The sequence below is a fragment of the Gopherus evgoodei genome, chromosome 16 (genome assembly GCF_007399415.2).
Source record: "Gopherus evgoodei ecotype Sinaloan lineage chromosome 16, rGopEvg1_v1.p, whole genome shotgun sequence".
Taxonomy (NCBI): Eukaryota; Metazoa; Chordata; order Testudines; family Testudinidae; genus Gopherus; species Gopherus evgoodei.
The window spans coordinates 13,260,955-13,281,846 of record NC_044337.1 but is presented as its reverse complement, the minus strand read 5'-3'; the positions used below and the strand labels follow the sequence as shown (position 1 = coordinate 13,281,846).

The window sequence follows — 20,892 nt, the reverse complement described above, 5'->3', positions numbered from 1 at the left end:
GAGAGCTAGTCTCCTAAGACCTGGAAATCACAAGCTCACCTTACGAAACATCCGATTCTGCCGCTGGAATGGAAGGCCTGGGAAGCCCAGCTGTGCAGGCTTTAATGAGACCCCGACAGGTGGTGGCCCCAAAAGGGAATGTCTTGTAGCCTGAGGGAAAAACTGTTGCAGAGCTGGGGCTGTCATGTTAAATCCTCGTAAGTTTCCTATAAATGCAAACATATACTATATCACTCCCATGTAGGGTGTGCTCACGAGAAAGAAAACCCCCAAGTCATGACGACTGCAGCGAGGGGTAGAGCTTAGAGAACTCTGTACCTCCCTTTCCATAGGGAATTGGTATCAGTAGTTTTGTTTTGCTGGCCGGCTTCTGCTTCCCCCAACCACCCCAAAGATCTCACTCCATCATTGCTGCCATGTGGAGATGGGTTAGACTACTCAATTGTTACTGCAGGCTAAACTCATTGGGGTGATTATTTGATTTGAACACACTGTCACCCATGTTTAAAGAAAGACAAGATCATGATTTTGCAAACATTCTTTGTAGAAGAAGGAAATTCATCCCACAGCTTGTGCAGCTGGCAGTTCAAACTGATCTGGATGCTATCTTTTTTTTTTTTTTGACAGAACAGCAGCAACAATTGGAGCATTTCATTTAAAATATCATTTTACTTTTTAAACAAGAGATTTCATAGGCCTCTCTGCCACTAGATTTATCATGCAAGCTCAACATGATAAACTAAACCCAGACATTTAAGATGCTACCATTTTCTATCATAATGTTTTGTCTTTTGAACAGTTCTTTTCAGCAGAGCATCCACCTGAAAGTGCTTTATAGCCAGTAGGTAAGTATCAACACTTTCTGATGAAGGCAAGCCTTGCCATTCCCATTTTACAGATAAGGAAGCAGAGACAGACTTTAGAGACAAAGTTCTAGAAGTAGCCTATTATTTTGACTACCAATCTTTAGATACCAACTGCTTGATTTTCACAGGTACCAAAAATCCATGGCTCCCACTGAAGGTCAATTTGAGCTCTGGGTGCTCGGCACCTATGAAAATCAGGCTATAGCTGTCTAAAGATAGACATCCAAAATCAGAGCTCACTTCTGAAAATTTGTACATAAGTGACTAGCCAAAGGCACACAATAAGTTAGTGGCAGAATCAAGAGTTGAACCTAGAAGTTCTGACACTCAACATCACGCTATAAGCATCAGATGACCCTGGTATAATGTATAAAAGCTGCGACAACACAAGGAATTCCCACAGATTTGAACTACTATTCAATTATGCTGTGAAAGAAAATATCTTCTTGTAAGGAGATTTATCTTAATTTTGAACAGAAATCTATTTGGTAAGAAATGGCCTTCTGTTCATGGTTTAACACTTTTATTAGAATTGCACATCCATTTAGATTCAGAAAGGCATTTCTTCTTTCCCCACTTCCATTGCTGAAACCACAGGCTTCCACTGAATTATTCATTCTGATGTTTCTCAGGCACTGAAATACCTGGGCATCAGATACTCTCACATGTAATCCAAACCTGTAAGTGACCACAAAAATTCAGCTTGCAAGTACAGTCGTATTGTTCAGTATGATCTTTATTACACATTTAAACATGAGAACGCAGAATGTCAAAAACGGAAATCACAGATACTAGTTCCAGCTTGCTAATAAGGTAGGGATAATACTCTACCTCAGTTCATTAGACTGTTCATTAAAACACCTTGTTCAACTGGCATATCCAGTTTGTTTCAGATCATTGGACATTTCTATTTTAAAACACAATTTTTCAATAAAACCTTCACCTTTAGAAAAAAGCCATGCTACTACTTAACATCAAATTTATCAGTCATCCTCCTTTCATATTTTTGCTGGGCCCAAGCTCTTTTCATCACACAAACACACATAAGAAACTTTAAAATCAGCACTAACTTCAGATTAGAGTTTGTCCCTTACTGCCTCAGCTTTCCTCAGCCAAACAGAGATCTTTAGATGGCCACTGGGGTCATGAGAGAGCATGCTTATTAATTAGCAAGGGAAAACAAAGGGCATGGTAACAACATGCAGAATAAACCTTCATATACAAAGAATCATCCCTGGTCTAGTTTTAAGTTAAATGATTATTCAGATTAACCCAGGTACCTTTTTCTTTGTCAAAACGGCACTGGCAGGTTAAAAATAAAAGAAAATACAAACAAACAAACAAACAAATAAAAAGTTCCTCACCTACATTTCTAATACCTTATATTAACTACAACTATTATTGGAGCAGCCTTGTAAAGTTGTTTTGAAAACTTACCAGACCATGGACAAAAAAATCTATCTATCTGGGAACCAGATGATGGAAGAAATAGTGATTTACTCCAAGCAAATAGAATTCCACAAAGCTGTTTCTTAAAAATTTACTTTTCACTTCTATTCCCTTTCTTTTCCCCCTTCACTTCACTGAGCTTGGAAGACAGACCAACTAATCAGTTTCACTGTCTGCAACCCATTTGTTTGGGTTCACAGACAATGCAAGTGACTACTGAAATTCAAACAAAAACTGTGATTGCTGTTTAATATATTCACAGAAACATTTATATTTGCCTTAAGCTTGTACATTTATATTTGCCTACCTTTACCGTCTAAACCCCTCAAAAGATTCCCATTGTGAAGTCACAACTTCCATCTCAAATGTTGCTCCTGAGCAGTTGAAAAATGGGATTTTCAACAACTGAAGAGCCTCTGAGATTTGGATTGGGGCAAATTTGACAAAGAACAGTGCAGAGGAATGGAGTCCCAAAGCATAGAGGACTCCGATGCTTAGACAGGCAATATCCACTCTACGACTTCTCTCCCAGGTTAAGTGAGGGTGAAGGGGTGACTAAATAAGTGCAATGAGCATCTCCAACAATGACAGTACCTTGCATCTGTTGCATGAGCAGAGCTCGCTGAAGCATTGGATTGGCATTGAGGAGTGATGCTTGATTCGTTGCCCGTAAATTCAGCATCTGTTGCTGTTGTGGTGGTGGCAAACCCCTGGAAAAGAAGGGATCAAACACTTAAAAGCTTCCTATAGAAAAATGTAACCTTCAACTTCACTCTTGTCTCTAACAAGCACAACACAAGGAGAAAAGGACAAAAGCAACACTGATGCATTTGGATTAAAACACTATTGTATACATCAACATTGTATTCCCCTTTCTTCCATCCTCCTGGAGTACCCAATGGGGAGGGATCGTCCATTACAAAATTTTAGGTCTGCAGCTTTGCCAGGTTTAAGAGACAGAACCTAAACACACATAAAGGGTAATGCCATAGCTTAAGGAAGTTCAGTAGGGGACTGCAGGTCTAGAGACCCAGGCAGGCAGCTGATCACTAGCTGAATTCAACAACTCCTCTTGATTCTTAAAACATTTTCATCGTCCTAGAACACTACTCAAAATCCACTACTCCCACCCAGAAGCCGTCCACATGGGTGCAGCTGAACCTAAATGTGAGTGCTGGGAAGACTGGCAGCAAACTATGACTTTCATATTTAAAGTATGGGCCAGAAGGAAGGGATGAGAAGAGTGGGAATACCTGGGAATGGGTTGAGCAGCAAAGTGTCAGTCTGGTTCAGGGGACTGAAGAAATTGGCATACATTACCTTAGATGATTCTTATGTGCTCTAAAAATAAGTCAGACTGCACTGCTCTCGACCTCACTATCATAATTTATGAGCCAATATTAATGTACTTGCCCCACTTCTAAAGATGATATAAATATTATGAAGCTGAAAGCACTTTCTGTAGGGGTGAGAAAGCCTATTCAGTGTTGGCTTTTAAAGCTCTTAAAGGAGAAAGGCTTGATTATATCAGAAAACTCTTCCTCAAGCCTTAGGCTAGTGGGCACAAGTGCTGACATTACACATCATCACATTTTAGGTTGGCAAGTCAACGAGGTAGCTGTGAAAGCCCTTCAGGTGTGAAATTCACTTCTGCACAACATCTTCCTCAGCCCAAGCCACCCCACTTAGAATATTTTTTATTAGGAGACTATTTGAATAAATAGATGGATACTCTCAGTATAGTGGGTCACCTTTTAATAATAACAGATATTCCCAGTATTGTAGGTCATTTACATTTATTTGAAGAGCGATTTAAATACTTTCCCACCCTTTTTCCTCTTATATTTCCTTTGTAATAGAGGGGTTTCCAAACATACCACAATAACATACTCATCATACTGATGCAATGGTGGTTGTGATTTAGTAGTTAAACTCTTTTCCTCCTTACATTTCCCCTCTTTAGTCTTGAATGCCCACTGCATAAAGTTCTAGAAGAGAACAGTAGCACCTAAATGCATTGTTTACCTGTTTCTGTAGTATATCTTCTATCTTTGGTCATAGTGGGCAAATTTCCTTGATTAGAACTACTGTCTTCTCTATTACATGTTAGGTGAGCAGTTTCACTCTTTATTGTCCTCTTTACTGCTTGTGTCTGGCAGACACGTGTCTAGATTTGTCTTCTAATCCAAATCAAATACAAAGTCACAGCCTCAAGAGCGTGGGGTGCAATTGCACAAATATCTGTGCTTATATACAATCATCACTTGAATGACACCTTACCACATGTTCAAACTGAATTAAATAATCCCACCCTTACACTAACTAAATAATCATATACACATAATAAAACAAAATTATTTAACCAAAAGGGAGCTGGAGCCTGGTAATATAGTAAAATCCATGCCCCTATTTAAAAGGTTAATTAGGACATTTATGTAAGTTGTAACAGGTAACATTTTCCTCTAGATTCCCCACTTTTGAACAACAATCAGTTTTCCTAGTCTGATCCTTGTCCACCCACCTTTTATTGATTTAAATTTGGACACTTTGACTCTGTAGCATTTTATTTTATATGATCTGCACTATTATGTTTTACTTGCTCTCAGGTACTAGGATGAGGGGATCAGAGAGATACCAAGGTGACAAGCACCTTACAAATACCATAGGGGCACAGAGATTTTTAATAGTGCAGTGCCTCATCTGTTGCAATGGAGACAAGTAGCCTTTAGACATTTAAATTGTAGTATTTTATACCTGTCTGGTGCAATGCCTGATATGGAGGAGCTGCACCAAGCAGGAGCTTCCTTCATCTACTGCCTCCTCAGCACAAAGCTAAGGATGAGTGTTCTGGACAGCACCCTGATCCCCACCCAAGGGCTGGGCACATCCTTTATTACTGTTGCCGACAGTGCTACTGCAGCTTCTAGACACCCTTCCCAGTGCATGCAGACAGATGAACTGCTTCAGCTGCCAGACTCACTAGGGGAAATGGAGACAATTCGTGCCCCTTCCCACCCCTCATCCAAGGCCCTTATACTCCATGCTCTGATCCCCTTAACTCCACCCAGGCTCCTAAACCTCTACATGGATCTCCACCTCCCCAGGGCCCTCACACCCCGGCAGTGATCCTTTCACTTCCTCCCACCTGGGCCCCTTTAGCCCTGGCACAGATCCCTCTCCAAGGCTCTTGTACAGATCCCCCTGCCCGCCAGCCCCCTGCAGACATACAGCCCCATGCTCTCCCCCCTCTGCCACCCGGGGGCCGCGGGCCGCCCCCGCCCCGAACAGGGGATGGGGAGAGCTGGCAAGGGAAGAAGGCATTAAACAGCCACGCTCAGGCTTTCCTGGGCAGGGTCCCCAGGGCCAGGCCCGCGGTCCCCGGCCTCGATTAGCCGCGCTTACCGGCCTCCCTGTTGCGAGGGGTGTTGCTGCTGTTGCTGCAGGAGGTGCTGGAGCTGCAGCAGCTGGAACTGCTGCTGGTTGAACATGTCTGGGGAGCCCCGCGCGGAGCGAGCCTGGGACAAAACGCAGGAGAATGAGGGAGGCACCCGCCGCTGGGCTTCTGCGCATTAAGCCCGGGGCAGGCACTGAGCAGGGACCCGCTGCCCTTTCATTCATTCGCTCACCCGAGGGCCGCCCCCGGGGTCCCCACAAGCAGCAGCCGGGGGGGGGGCTTCTAGACCCCACCCCCTATACATCCCCCCTAAAGTGGCGCCTGCGAGCCCCCCGCGCACGGGTTCGCGTGACAGCCGCTTCCCGGAGCAGCGGCGCTCCCGCGGCACCCACCCGGAGTTTACAATTCTTGACAAACAGCCTCCATCTTACTGCAAAGAACAATAACCACCTGCTGGTGCTGGAGCCGCTGCTGCTCCTGCTCTTCCTGGCGGCTCAGACTTCTCAGCGCAGCCTCGCTGCACCGGACCAGCCCGCTCCCAAACTAGAGCGGGGAAAGGAAGCCGGCGAGCAGCCGCTAGCTGCAGCGTCGGCTCCTTCCGTAGGCCTGGAGGACCCACTGCTGCGCCTCTTCGCCATCCTCCCAAAGCTCATTCAGCTGAGGGATTCATTTGTCTTCTCCCATTAGAAACAAGGGATTTTGCTGCTTGTTTCAGTGGGACATTTAATATCTTCCCTCCCCATCTTCCTGAAGTCTCACTGAAATTGCCCCAGGCTGGGACAGCTCTGCCTCCTTCTCCTTGTGCTCCACACAGCCCACAATTAGAAGTAGGGTCCCCTGCACACAAGCAAGGCTGGGCATCATCTGGTCAGGGACTGTGGCTAGGCGAATTGTGTAAACAGCTAAAAGGGGAAACAGATGGTAGCCAACAGCTTTTTTTTTATATTATTATTACGGTCCAGGGGAATCCTTGGTATCTGCTGCAGATGGCAACTGTCTCACTGAGGAGATGGAAAACCCCTAGCACTCACTGGCAATTTGTTGTGGTCTGATCTCCACAAACTTTGCCATGAGAAAAGAGTCTTTCGGGGGAAAATGAAACTTTTGCATCATTCTTGTGAGAATTTATTTTTATTTACAAGATTTTCTAGCAAGTTTAGGTGCTTTCTGGTGGCAGTGTGAAGCAAACCTTTCCTGTGGTGTGGCAGCTCTTCTAATAAACTCATGTGAAGTATGTGACCAGTATCTGAGACCTCTAGCTGAAAGAAGTGCTATAAACTCTCATTTTCACTCAAGACTCCATCTAGTGGGACAATAAGACTGAAGTCCTGTTTGTTTGCTGTTTGACTGTTTACTGTACTAGGGAGAAATCCTGCAATGATTACTCACGTGAAAAGCCCTTAGTCGTGTGAATGGTCTCATTGACTTCAGTGAGACTACTCGCACAAGCGAAGACTTTGCAAGACTGATTGTTGCAGGACTGGTCCTTAGCTGGCTTTTTTTTTTTTTGACTTTTTTATACTGTCACGATTTTATAATAGCCTATTTGGAGATCCTGGCCCTTAATGGCTAGTTGTGTTAATGCCTAGACTCCTTAAGCCAGTCATTGATGGCTCAAAAACACACTCCTGTTAATCTTTGTGGTTTAAGTTTTGTCCGAGGAAACAGTCATGGGAAAATTTGTATGGAGACTTTTTCGCATTGCTTCACATAACTGATCCTTTTCCTCCACCATAATTACCCTACTCCAAAAACTGCCAGGGCTGAATAATTTGCAGTGGTGGAAGAGCAGGAAAAAGCCCTTGTAACAAGATCCTAGAGCAGTGATACTCAGACCTCAATGCTTCAGGAGCCAAATTAATGATCAACATTACCCCCAAGGAGCTATAGTAGTGTTAATTAATTATTTAATTCACTACTGTACTATATATTCAACACCTCTTCATGAGTAAGGAAACACATGATCATAGTAAAATCATCCTGCTTGGTTAATAACTTAATTGATTAATAACATAGAAAAAGGATCCTGATTGGTTAATAATTAAATCACACGCACGGTGTTTTAATATCATGTGCTGCAAAGAGTCACATTCAAGAGCCACTTGTGGCTCACAAGCTGCAGTCTGAATATCAGTGTTCTAGAGACTTTGGTTAGCAAGAAAGGCTGATCCAGTCGTTTGGGAACAAGCCTGGGACTCAGAAGAACCAGGCTCTATTCCATACTCTGCTGCAACTTCATGTGTGACTTTGGGCAAGTCACTTAGGACCAGATTGTAAGGGTGTTTAGGTGCCTAGTGGGATTTTCAGAAGCACCTTAACACTTCTGAATTCCCCAGTAGGCATCTATCTGCATTTTTTGCTTCTAAATACCTTTATAAATCGGCATGTGCTTCAGTTCCCTATTTTCCATGATGAGGATAAAAGCACCTCTTTATCTCACAGTTGTTATGGGTGTTATGATGATAAATTACTGGGAGAGCTGGCAGTGGCCCCTATATTTAGGGTTCTAATTGTTCCCATGGTGCATCTGTATTGTGATACTCTTTAACTATATGATTACATACTGCTTTTTTCATGGAACCCTGAGGGTACATCTACACTGCAGAACAGAACCAAACCAAAACCCCGGAGCAGCAAATCTCAGAGCCTGGGTCAACTGGCTCATGCTATAGGGCCAAAAATAGCAACGTAGAGGTTCCTGCTTGGCCTGCAGTAGGGTGACCAGATGTCCCAATTTTATAGGGACAGTCCTGATTTTTGGGTCTTTTTCTTATATAGGCTCCTATTACCCCCCACTCCCTTTCCCGATTTTTCACATTTGCTGTCTGATCATGCTCACCTGGAGCCTGGCCTCTGAGACTCACCCTCTTGCTGGGTTTCAGAGCCTGGGCTACAGCCCAAGCAGGAATGTCTATACTACTATTTTCAGCCTTGTAGTGTGAGCCTCCGTCAGTTGATCGTGGCTATGAGACTCCCTGCTGCAGGTTTTTAGGCAATGTACATGTACCCTGTAATAGTGTCCACTCTTTTTGTTTGGTTTGGTCTGGTCTGGGAAGGGCCGGATTAACCCATCACTGAGCATGAGGCAAACATAAATTTATATGGGCCCATGCCTTCTAATCTGAATAACAATGAACAGCTGATGTTGCACTTATGTTGCACTTGCTCCAAGATAAACAGAGGCCACTCAAGACAATCTGCTATCCTAAGTAAAACTTCAGTGTGCCACCCCCTTCTTACCTGCTAGAACAGAAGTTCTCCTCTGGGGGGGGGTGCCCATCAGATGGGGGTAGGGGGAGAGATAGGGGCACGGGAAGCCTTCTGATGGTCCAGTGATTATGGCAGATATGGGGAGTCCAATATCATGTCACAGCACCACTCATTCCTATACTGATAAACATGGTATTGGTGACAATCCTGTTCCTCCTCAGTTTGGCACTGGCCTCATTTGAGCGAGTGGCACTGCAATTTTCACACACACCCCCCAAATGAATTTGGGCCTTGGGCATTGGCTAGTTTGCCTGTGCATTCTAACCCTGGGTGTGGGCACTTTCTTCCCCAGGGGAGGGAGTGCATTGCCTCCATGGGTCTGAGGAGCAAGAGGCAGTTCCCTGTCTTGTGGAGGTGCACTCTGCTAGCCACTTGCTCAGATTGATCACTTTTTAAGGGGTATAGTTTCAAACAAGGGCTTTCAAACTGCACTAACAATATCTGTGGGCAGGTCTGTTTGCATGAGTTAATGGGGATTTACTCCCACAAAACCAGTGCACCTACCTACATGCTTGCATGGAAACAGATGGACCTGCAAATATGAGCACATTTATCCACAGATGCATTTATAGAAATTAATTTGAAAATGTGGCCCTAGATAATTTAAAACATATTAAAGAAATAATTTATCTCTCTTACCTTTTCTCTTTATTTGCATGTCCCAAATCAGGGCTTTCTAGCCTAGAAAGAAATTGAGGTTTTCCCTGTCTATTCCTGCTTGGACATTTCCTACTTATTTCCAAGTCTCTCTTTTCCTCCAGTAATTGCTATACAGGATGATCACATAGCTCTGTTTTTTTTTTTAATTACTGCTATGAACTGCTGTATAAGTCATCAAGCAAGGAGATGCTTTGGAGTCACAAGGCCTGCACCATCACACCTTGACAGTCAGCAGATACCCTTGCAATGAACAGTCTCTTACAGAAGCAGAAAATGAGGGATCTGAATTTGAGAGGTGCTGATTACCCACAGCTCTCATTGACACCAGCGGGAGGTGCGGGTGATCATTATCTCTTACAATCAGACCACGAATTCTTTCATAGTTGTACTTGGGGCTCTCGCTTTGCTGCCTATGATTTACATGACAGGAATTGTTGCAGAAGTGGTTAGGTAGATGCACTATGTGGCAATAGTGAAATATAATTAATCCTTACATTTGTAATGATGCATACCAATATTGCATCCTCATTTACAAGTGCATCTGAAAACTGGGTAAAAGGCACCATGTTCTGTGCAGCTTTCAGTGTAATGTTAACGATAATTTACAGATTTTGAATGAAAGCATCAACTCAATTTGCTGACATTTTCTGCAGATTTCTCACTCTTTTCTTCTCCCCTTCCCTAGTTTCTTGTCTGCATGAAGAAGGAGACTGCTACTCTTGATAGTTTCCCCAGCACTCCTCTTGCTCCCGCTGCCTCACCTGTTCCTGAAATGAGGCAGGGTACAAAGAGCTTACATCAGACCTGCAGACTCCACGTGTGTGTGCGTGCGTGCGTGTGTGCGTGCGCGCTAAAGATTATGAATAATTTAAATTCTAATGTAATGAAAAATAAATATGAAAGTAAGAATACCTGAGTGAGAACTCATAAGAAATCCTGTTGTTGCATCCCAGTCTTCTCTCCCTTCCTCTGTTTATATTAGTCAGATTGTTTTTTAACGCATGATTTTGAATGTCAATTGCTGACACAATGAACTTCCAATGTTCTTTTGCAAGCCTTTTTGAAGAGAAACACAAATGTTTTAATTTAATTTCAGATTTCACGGGGAACAGAATGATCCTAAGAGATGATTTCTGGAACATAGGCTGACTCAGAGTGAAATGCCTGTTTAGTATGTTAAACAACCAGATAGGGGTCCAATATTCAGATAGCTTGATGGTGCTATTTCTAGCAAAAATGTTGATAGCTGCAATCAAATACTATAAATTTTATGTAACTTTTAGAATTGCTGATTACAGCAAACCTCTGGTAAATGGCAGCTTTTCTATCAAGATGGGTGGGGAAGGGGGAGAGGACTGCAAACATCTACATGGGCAGAGTGAAATTACTTTGACCCTGACCTGTAAAAAATATTTTTGTTTTCACCAAAGACACTTTCAGGTTAATTATGGTCCTAAATATTACTTTTGTAAATACATTATTTTACAAACTAAGCCAAACATTTCCTCTTTATGATCTGAGGCTTTAAAAAAAAATCAGTGGAAACACATAAAACATTTTCCTGCATTTTTGGTAAATCAAACATAGCAGCAATGTGCTAGTGCATTACAACCAGAAATGGAAATTGACTGGCAACAAAAGTGAAATGGATTTCTTCATTGTCCATGCTCTGGGAAATGTGAAAAGCAAAGATCAAACAGCAGCAACAGTGAAAAGTAAATTAAAAGTAAAATAAATAAATAAATAAAGTTATACTTTAGTGATGAGTAAACTAGGTAAGGGCACTTACAAGAACAGAGATTATTTACAGAGATATTTAAAAATATATTTAGCTATTAATTTGCAGTGTCTCTTGAATATTTAAAGTCAGCGCTGATTTTTTGTGTGGTACTGCAGTTTGAGTGGAGTGAAATATTCTTGGCTTCTTCATTACAAATATATCAGGGATTATGCAGACCCTCCAGATTTCACATTCTGGAGGGTTGATTTGAATGCCAATTTTGAACCCCCCTCTTGTGATGGAGGATTGTGTTGTGTTTCCGTGAGACACTGGAAGCCTCCCTTATTCTTAGCGGCCCTGCTTGGGAGCAGAAGACACCTGGCTCACGGCATAGCTCCCTTTAGCCATCTCTTTACATTTACCTACATGAACTACAACTCCCATGAAGCTCTCGGACCACAGGAGGGCACTCAAAGACCTCTAGCGGCCGCTGCTGGTACGTGCGCTCTAAATCCCATGAGGAGCCCTGTGGCTAGCGGAGCTTGAGCTGGCAGTCGGGGTAGCAGCGCTGCTGCAGAGATCCAGGGACCTAGGTTAGGTGGCAGCGGAGGGCAAACCAATCCACCACCTAGCTGTGGGGTGGGGACAACCCCTGATGAGGGCTTGGGGGGCCAAACCCCAGCAGTAAATCCTTTGTAAACCAAGCAGGGAGAAAGAGGCGGTTGCATTTCAAGCCCAGGAGGCGAGAGCCCGGGCGGAGCTGCAGACATGGGGAACCGAGGGATGGAAGACCTCATCCCCCTGGTCAACAAGCTCCAGGATGCCTTCGCTTCCATCGGCCAGAATGCCGACTTGGACCTACCCCAGATAGCTGTGGTTGGGGGACAGAGCGCCGGCAAGAGCTCAGTGCTGGAAAATTTTGTGGGAAGGTAAGACTTTTAAAATATAGACGATTATAGGGGATGTTGTGGGGGCCGATGCCCCTGATGCATCTATGTTGTGCAATGCATTGCTCAATGGACATGCAGTGCAACGCTTAATGCAGTGCAACCAGGACAGTGTGTGTGTGTGGGGGGGGGGAGGTGCTGATCTTGCTCCTCTGAACTTGGGATTCATACTAGAGGAGGATCATCCCAGCTCCAGCTACACACACACATTCTAGTGCTGGGTTTGTACTGCACCCTACAATGCAGAAATCAGGAGTCTCTATGAGGGGTGACATTCCCTTGATTGTCACCTTCACTAGCAGGAGAGCCCTCCCCTCAGCATAAGATTAGAAGTGCATGTGTGTGTATAAATGTCTGCTTTGAAATGGTAATATCTGATTGGGAACTGATCAAAGCAGATCAATGCTGAACAGCATATTGCTTGGTGGGCTGGGAGGGGCGGAGGGAATGTGTGTGTGTGAAAGAGGTTGAGAGGAGGATGCAGCACCAGACAAATCCTGCTTTTGGAGTGACTAATGCACAAAAGAAGCCATTTGTGGGAGAGGGAGTAAGAAGGAACTGAGCTGATGTGTTGTCCACATCACAGGAGATTTAATGGTTTTAATCCTAAATCATTTATTTATTTATTTATGGGAGCTAAATACAAGAAGGCAGAATCCTGGGGATGAGCAAGGAGCCAGGATGGTAGGATGTCTCCCCTCACCCCTGCTGCTGGAGGACGATTGCTGCTGGGCACTGGCAGGGTGGGGAGGATGAGGAATAGGGGAGGAAGGCACTGCCTCAAGGAGAGAATGAATAACATAGATGGTTGTATAGAATGTACAGAAAATTAATGGAAACCCAGTAAAGCACAGACAAAAGGTCCATACGTTATGTAATGTCAGGGATAGAAATGTCAGAGGAAAAATAGACACATTCTGGGGTGTCCTTTATTTTTATCACACATTAGAGACCTGCAAGCCAGAGCCAAAATTGATACCACTTCTGCATCATTTTTGGCAATGAATTATCTATGGTGATTCTAAAAAATACTGATCAGTGAATATTGTGTGTGCAGATATATAACTGTATACAAACCCTGTTAAATATCGGCCATTGTGATCTGAACAGATCCATCAAGACTAGATTTCTTATTTGTTATAAGTTTCACCCTGAAGAATCCCCCAAGGTGAAATGCTAGGAAGACTAGGGTCACACAGCATGTCCTCTGCTCCTGATTGTGTCTGGCTAGATACAGGACATGCCTTGAACGCTACATAGGCACCTAAAGATGGATGTGCTTGTTGTGAGGCTAAGCAGCTGTTGAGTTTAAGTTCAATTACCCCACCCCACCCCCGTCCTCCATGGTGGATGCCGTGTCAGGAGCTGGGGGGAGAAGCAGAAAAAGCAGTGGTTATTCCCCTATGTGCTCAACTGCCTGGGTACTACCATTTTGTGACAGTAATATTCTGGTGCTTTCCCTTCATGTGACCTTCACAATAATCACCAGCAGCTTCAACAAATAGCAGGTGACCAGAGTAGGTGGTCTGCACATACATAGTATACACAACACCTGGAGTGCATCTTGAGCTTGTTTGTAGCTTGGTTAAGCTATTGTGGCCCTTGCTATAATCCTTCCCTATTAGGCACTGCTATCCTGTATGACGAGGATGCAGGTTGCTGCTGATTTCCCTAGGAGGAACTACTGCTGTGACAGTGTTAGATTATTTTCTTCCACAAACTGTATTCTCCCTCTTCTTTCCCTGCTTTGTTGCGTGGGCGCTCTCTCTCTTTCTCTTTCGCCCCCTCTAGTCCTTGCACTGTGACATCTACTAACGAAATTATTTTTATAACTCTTTTATCATTGAAAGAGCCTGTAATGAGCCTGAATAGCTCCATCTTTGGTGATATATGAACAGAATGGTCCAATATGCTGTACAGGGGCCCAGGTATCCCTGAGCCATGAGAGACAGTGTGCATTAGGGAGATGTCACTTTTGCTTCCGGGGAAAAGAAAATAGAGCAAGAATCAGAGTAGTTGTTTAAACAAAACTTCCCATCACTGCATATTTAAAAGAGCCTGAGATTCTCGCTCACTGATTTTCAATGGTGCCAGAGCTTTTAGGATAATAAATTAACAAAGGGTACCCACACAGACAGGACAAGATGAAAACACAATCATTCAGGGAAATAATTGAAGAGAAAATGGAAAACGCGTCAAAGGGAACTATTGACTTTTTCCATTTGATGCCATTAGGTGGCTGGGTGGCTCAGGGGGTTAGTAATAGATATGAAACTTCTTGCCACTGAAAGTACCAGTCTACATTACAAAACCAATTGCATTTAAATATGGCTGTGACCCAGCCAGATTTGAAGGTATTTTTTTCCTTGTTTGTGTGGACAGAGAAAGTCATGTTAGGGAGCCATGTTTTGATCTTCACCAGTATCTAGGCTAAAATATGGTTCCTTAACATGATTATGACATGTTTTTTTTCTGTTCAGACAAGAAGGAAGAATCTGTGTTATAACATGGCGGGACCACATACATTAAAACATAGTTATTGCTTTAGAGAGGCCTATGTCACCAGTTTTGTTGGGATCAGGCTGTGGGTGAGATTGAGTCATCACCACCTGATAGCTGTTTGGTGCACAATATGAAATGAGTTTGATGGGTCTCAACCCAGTTCCACACGGACAGTTATCCACATTAAAAAACAAATAACACCAACACAATCGACAGTAGTTGGTCCTTTTGATGGGGGTGTCTCAGCAGAGAGGCTGAAGGCTGAATGTTTCATGAAGATTAAACTCCCCTCTTCATTTTAGAGGTAGTTCCTCCAGATCACATCAGCATGGTAGAATGGGGATGGTTTCACTAACATCACACCTGATCCATGGATAAACAGGACTTCAGTCTCTAGGGCTTCCAGTCCAGCATCTTCTGCTAACACCAACATTCAATGTGTGCTGAATTTTTCAAAATACAGAGGAACTACACTGAATACAGTAAATGTTATTTTGTCTGATATCTTATCAAACAAGTACTTCTTTTTCTGAGTGCAATGGTTCGCTAGTCACTGCTAATTACTCTCCCAGTATCACTTACTCTACTGTTAACGGATTACCCAACAATGCAAAGCCTGTATTTATAATAGCAGATGTCAATGTGGCTGCTATATGTGCTTCTGCTGCCGAGGACTCAGCATGGTGACTAACACCAGATGATGATGGTAAAATCCTCTAATGGTGTGGGATGGGACTGATAGAAGAAGGGCAGCTGACATTTATCTTCCTAGACTGGTTTATGCTGGGGCCTCAGAGCTGGCAAGAAGCTTAGTTTTGGTCATCCCTAAGCCTTGGCTACTGTGGATGTGCTACAACGTCTTATGGCGTCACCCTACCCTTTTTGTTCCTGCTGCCTATTTGCTACTTCAGAGTGCCTGCATGAATTGGCCCTACACATTGCCAGTGTTAGATGAACTGCTTGGATGGAGTGAGTAAAGCATGGGGATACTTGATGCTGATCTAATTTGAGATTGGGCTTCCCAAATAGAGAGTTTGTAAGCAGGAGAATGGGGATATCTAAGGCAAAGTTCACACAGTTGTTTCCAAAGTCCAGAAATGTTCACTCTCCTTTTATGGCACATGGCACAATAAATAAATAAATCAAAAGATGCCCTCCTGTCCAATGATCTCAATGTATTTTAAAGACATGAGATAACTAAGCCTTACAATATCCCAGGAAGTAGGAAATTATGATCACTATTAGATTAAAGAATTTAGATGCAGTGCTGCTAAGTGACTTGTCCAAAATCACACAGCAATGAGAACCAACCCAACATTTGATTAGTCCCAGACCTAAGCATTAGCCTTAAGACCTTCCTTCCATCATAAAAGCTTTTATATCCAAATCAAGCCCCTTCCAAAGGTGGAATACTTTCCATGCTGAGTAAGGAGTCTTAAACCTTGTCCACACACATTTATACTGTTTTAACTATACGTTATAATTAAAGCGGTACAACCCACCATGGAGGATCTAGTTCTACTGGCATAAATGTGCTCATACTGAAATAGGATATTCCCATATGGGAAGGGGAGCTCTCCCAGTATAAGTACCTTCATGCCAGTATAACTGTGACCACACTAGGGATTGTACTGGTATAACTGTTTCAATTAAATAAAACACACCTCTAACCAACATAGTTATATGTGCACAAAAGCTTGGTCTTACTGTGTTTGCCTCAAGGGGAGATGCTCAGCATATAGGTGAAAGAATACAAAAGATCAAATTTAAATCTAAGCCCTGCCAATACTAAGCTAAAGCCTTGAGAAACAGTGTTTTACAGTAGATTGAATACAAGGCTAGGAGCCAAGAACTTTGTTCTGGATTTCATTTGGCCTCTGACACTTTGGTGACTTTGGGTGAGTAATTTAATGTCTCTGTGACTCATTCTCCCCACCTGTAAAAGAGGGATAGTGATACTTGCCTTCCTCCCAGAGATGATGATATGAAGCTTAATTAGGTGATGTTTGTAAATTGCTTTGTAATGGAAAGGCGCACTGTCATTATTTTAGATACAGCACTGCCTAGAAATTCCCTCAGAAAAGGCAATCTTCATGGACACAGATTATCAAAAAGCAAAGGATATCTCAGAAGCACACATTGGCCTGTCCAGGTACAGCAGGGGTACATCACTGCTCACTCATCCTCAAAATGTATGGAGCTGAAACTTCTCTCTTCTCTTCTCGAGCAAACACTGTGGGTAAAATAGTCAATGCTGCCCATGGGAACTGGGGGTCCAGAACTCCCAGGTAGTTATGAAAATCTCAGCCTGTAGGTATTCTTATGTCCACTCACCATACAGCGTAACACTCAGCATTTATATATTACTTTAATGGTCTGATTTTCATTTATACCAAGAGCCCTTTAGACAACTCTGGCAGCATAAAGGGGCCTTAAAGTGGTTCATGCCCTCTTTGGGACCCCTTTTCACATCCAGAGTGCTGTAAAGGGACCTTAATGTGGTAAACCTTAAAAGCATTATACAATACACACACATCTGTGAGGAAAGTGAGTAATCGTATCCCTATTTTAAAGACTGGAAGAGTGAGGCATGCAGGGTGAAGTGACTTGTCCAGGGCAATAGAGGTTGACAGCATGAGAAACTCCTAGCTCTGAGATCATGCCTTTCAATGGAATCCATTGATATTCCAACACCTGAATTATAACGTTTTTGTTTGATTTAGTTGTATGTATACACACAAACAGTGGTAAGCCTCTGGTATTGAATAAAGACCATACGTCCATTTTCCTCAGATTAATAAAAAGCAACAAAGGACAATGCAGCACAAGAGTTAAGTGTATATAGCATGCCACGATAAGCCACAAGAAAAAGGAATTAACTCAAGAGAAATGTACATAGCTCTCAGCAATTGCCTGTGGAAGGGGAAGCAGCAGAAGACACACCTTTGAGCCAAAACATAACATGGATGATCAGAATATTGTAAACAGCAAATATCAATATATAATTGCAAACCTAGATATCCCTGCTGCAACTCTCGGTCACGTGATTTGTCCTGTGGCTACTCACATGAGTGAGGATGAAGAGTCAAGCCCTAAATAAACAGAAGTTTCTTTGTATATTATATATCATCACTATTTCCTGAAGCAGTGCACAGAGGTCTCACACCCTTAGAACCACTATACTTTTCACCTTAGCTCTTTGAACATTTTCCTACACTGTAACACAAGTGTCGACCTTGTCTTCAATAGGGAAAAAAGTGTGTTCTTACCATGTGTTTGCTAATATGTGGTAATTAACAAGGGGTAAAATCCTAGTGAAGACAAGTTAGTTGTAGTTTGAAAAGGTGTTAGCACATTAAAGTAAACTCTAGGCTCCCCTAGGGCCTACCTCAACCTGCTAACGTGAAAAGTACGAACTGCATTGTGTTCACTAGGATTATATCATGTGTTAATTGCCAGGTTAGCTGACATGGTAAGAACACACCTTTTTTCCCAGTGTGAACACAGACACCCCTCCTCCTCCTTGCACTTCTATAGTGCCTTTCATCTGAGGTTCTCCTAGCATTCCAGGCATTAATTAATCTTCACAGTACTATGCTGAGGTAGGCAAATGTTAGTATGCCAGTGTTACAGGTGTTGAACTGAGGCACAGAGGTGCTAAGTGATCTGAGTGCACACTGAGGTCAGGTCCATACTATAAACTTACATTGGTATATCTGCGTCACTCAGGGGTGTGAAAAATCCGCACCCTAAGCGATGTAATTATACTGAGTTAACCCCCAGTGTAGACGATGCTATGTCAATGGGAGAGCTCCTCCCACTGACATAGCTACCGCCTCTTGGGGAGATGGATTACCTACATCGATGGGAGAAGCTCTCCTGTTGGCGTATTAGCATCTTCACTAAAGCACTGTACGTGAAGACCAGCCCTTCATCAGGAACAGCATTCAGGAGTCCTGAATGCCAGTTCCCTGCCCTAATCACTAGGCTTTCTAAAGAAAGAGCATATAAACATTCACCATATTGTACGTAACTATGTACAAATATAATGATGTGAAGTTAGAGAATTAAAGGCAAGTGTTTTGAGACCCAACTTGAGACATTTTGGGCCTGATTTTCAGAGATGCGGAACAGCCACAGCTCCAGTTGAGTGGGTGCCTCAGGTTTGGTTACAGAAATTGAGGTGCTCCAAATCAGAGGCCACATCTGTAAATGTTGTTCTAATACTGTAAAATAAGATAAAAACTTTAATCCCTCCCTTGCCTGTCTTAGGGCTTGATGCTTCAAGATGCTGAGCATCCCCAGCTTGCACTGACTTAGGGCTCTATCTTGCCCCATAGAAATCTGTGGGATTTTCCAAATAGAGGATGCTCAGCGTCTTGCAGGATAAGCCCTTGAGAGAGCAACCAAGTTAACATAACAGTTAATAAATCAAAGAAAATCTGTCTCTTAGCGTTTTAGCTGCGGGAGCAAAATTTGCCATGGTGTACTGAGCAGAGATTTTAGTTGTAAGTGGGAGCCAAACCTATGTGTGCTCCACCCATATGAACCAATGCTAGGATTTTTCATTCAGTGCACTTCTGTAGCAAAACCAGAGGAGTGTCTAAGGGGGTTACAGGCAGCCACCCAAAATGTAATGGTTTTCTGGCCAGATGCCAATGATAAAATTAACTTTTTGGGAAGCCTCTCTGAATGAAAAGTAACCTGCTATCAATACCCATAGTCAATCCACTGCCTTCATGAGACACAGGGTAAATGGAATTTTTGAAAATATCTTTGGGTGTAATCCTTTCCTTCTTCTTTGCAATGTATAACGAAGCAAGTCATGGCACAACTGGTAGCGAAGAGAGCTGCCACTAGATCTGTATTTTAAAAACACCTCAATGTTGTGATGCATGGTAGGAAATGTAGTCTTTGCAACAGGACAACACTCTCATCACAGTTAAACAGCATCCCCTCTGATCTCTGAACTGTTTTTGCATATCCTGATTGTAGCCGGGTGGCTACCTGCTCCTGCCCTTCGGGGCTTAAAACAGCCCAGGAGAGGGCTGTAGCTGGGGCAAGAAGCCTGGGCTGATTGGGAGAAAGCAGGCCCACCTGTGGCCAGGTCCCAGTCAGGCCCAGCTGGCCCCTATAAGACACAGTGAACTAGAAGCCCAGATAGTCTCCCTCTGGTTGTAGAGGGAGAAGGGCCTGGCTGCTGGGTGCTAGAGACAAGGTACCTTGAGTGGAGCAGGGCTGGGGAGCTCCTGCCTAGAAAGCCCTAGGCTGCTGCCTAGCATTAGGCCAAGAGGTACTGGGCGTTGCAGGGGGCAGCCTAGGGTTAGGCAAAGGCAGAAGGTCCAAACTCCTTTACTGATGATGAGTGGCTGATATTGCAATCTGCCCCAGTGAATGGGGGTGAGATGGAGACTGGGCAGTAGCCAATACTGAAGCAAAGTGGGGATAGTGGGGTGGGGGTTCCCCTGGGAGGGGGAGACCCAGTTAAAGGGGCACTGGGGTCCTGGGAGGGATATGGGGGGCCAGCAGAGGACAGGTGGATCGTGGGCCTGCAGAGGGTGCTCCTGGCTGGAAGTGAACTAATTCCCAGGATGACCAGCAGGAGATACCGCAGGGGTGAATATGGCCCATCTACACTGGTTCAGAAAACTGGAGCACCAATGGAGGGGGACACATAAGTAACTGGGTAGATGGAACTTGTGGCTAAAGAACAAGCCTAGGTCTCAGGGGACCTAAATTCTATTCCTGGATCTGCCACTTGTTTGCTGTGTGACTTAACCTTTCTGTATCTTACTTCTCCATCTGTAGAACCAAGAGAACACTACTACTTAAGTCATAGATGTGATATGATAATCTATATTGCATCATACATAATCTTAATTCATGAATGGAAGTGCTCTGATCTTAACATAGATGGTGCAAAAGAAGTAACAATAGTTATATGGGAAAGAAAGGGTCTCCCTTTTATTAATAGCTAAATCCAAACTCTTCAGTAATAAGGACAACGACATTCATCTTAAAATTCTTTAAAATGGAGGATCCGTAATCTTATTTACTGAGATGATCTGCCAGAGAGCTGTAGAC

The 20,892-nt window shown here is 43.4% G+C and overlaps 2 protein-coding genes across 16 annotated transcripts in view; one reads left to right on the top strand and one right to left on the bottom strand.

Moving 5' to 3' along the window:
- Positions 1–19,824, bottom strand: part of CIZ1 (CDKN1A interacting zinc finger protein 1) — a 37,534-nt gene extending 17,710 nt beyond the window's left edge. The window contains exons 1-5 of one of the 2 annotated variants that reach the window (XM_030535976.1): positions 19,816–19,824; positions 6,160–6,183; positions 5,718–5,830; positions 2,910–3,025; positions 40–206 (exon numbers count right to left, since the gene is read on the bottom strand). In XM_030535976.1, coding sequence (XP_030391836.1) covers positions 40–206; positions 2,910–3,025; positions 5,718–5,803 — 369 coding nt within the window. In that variant the 5' untranslated portion in view covers positions 5,804–5,830; positions 6,160–6,183; positions 19,816–19,824. Of the gene's footprint in view, positions 1–39; positions 207–2,909; positions 3,026–5,717; positions 5,831–6,159; positions 6,607–19,815 lie in introns of those variants that run through there. The other variant, XM_030535975.1, reaches the window with a different exon arrangement.
- Positions 11,879–20,892, top strand: part of DNM1 (dynamin 1) — a 105,851-nt gene continuing 96,837 nt past the window's right edge. For all 14 annotated transcript variants that reach the window (XR_003996851.1, XR_003996849.1, XR_003996850.1 and 11 more), the window contains exon 1: positions 11,879–12,288. Coding sequence is in view for 10 of the 14 variants with exons in the window: in XM_030535967.1 (XP_030391827.1) it covers positions 12,128–12,288 (161 nt within the window). In the remaining 4 variants the exon portion in view is untranslated. The remainder of the gene's footprint in view (positions 12,289–20,892) is intronic.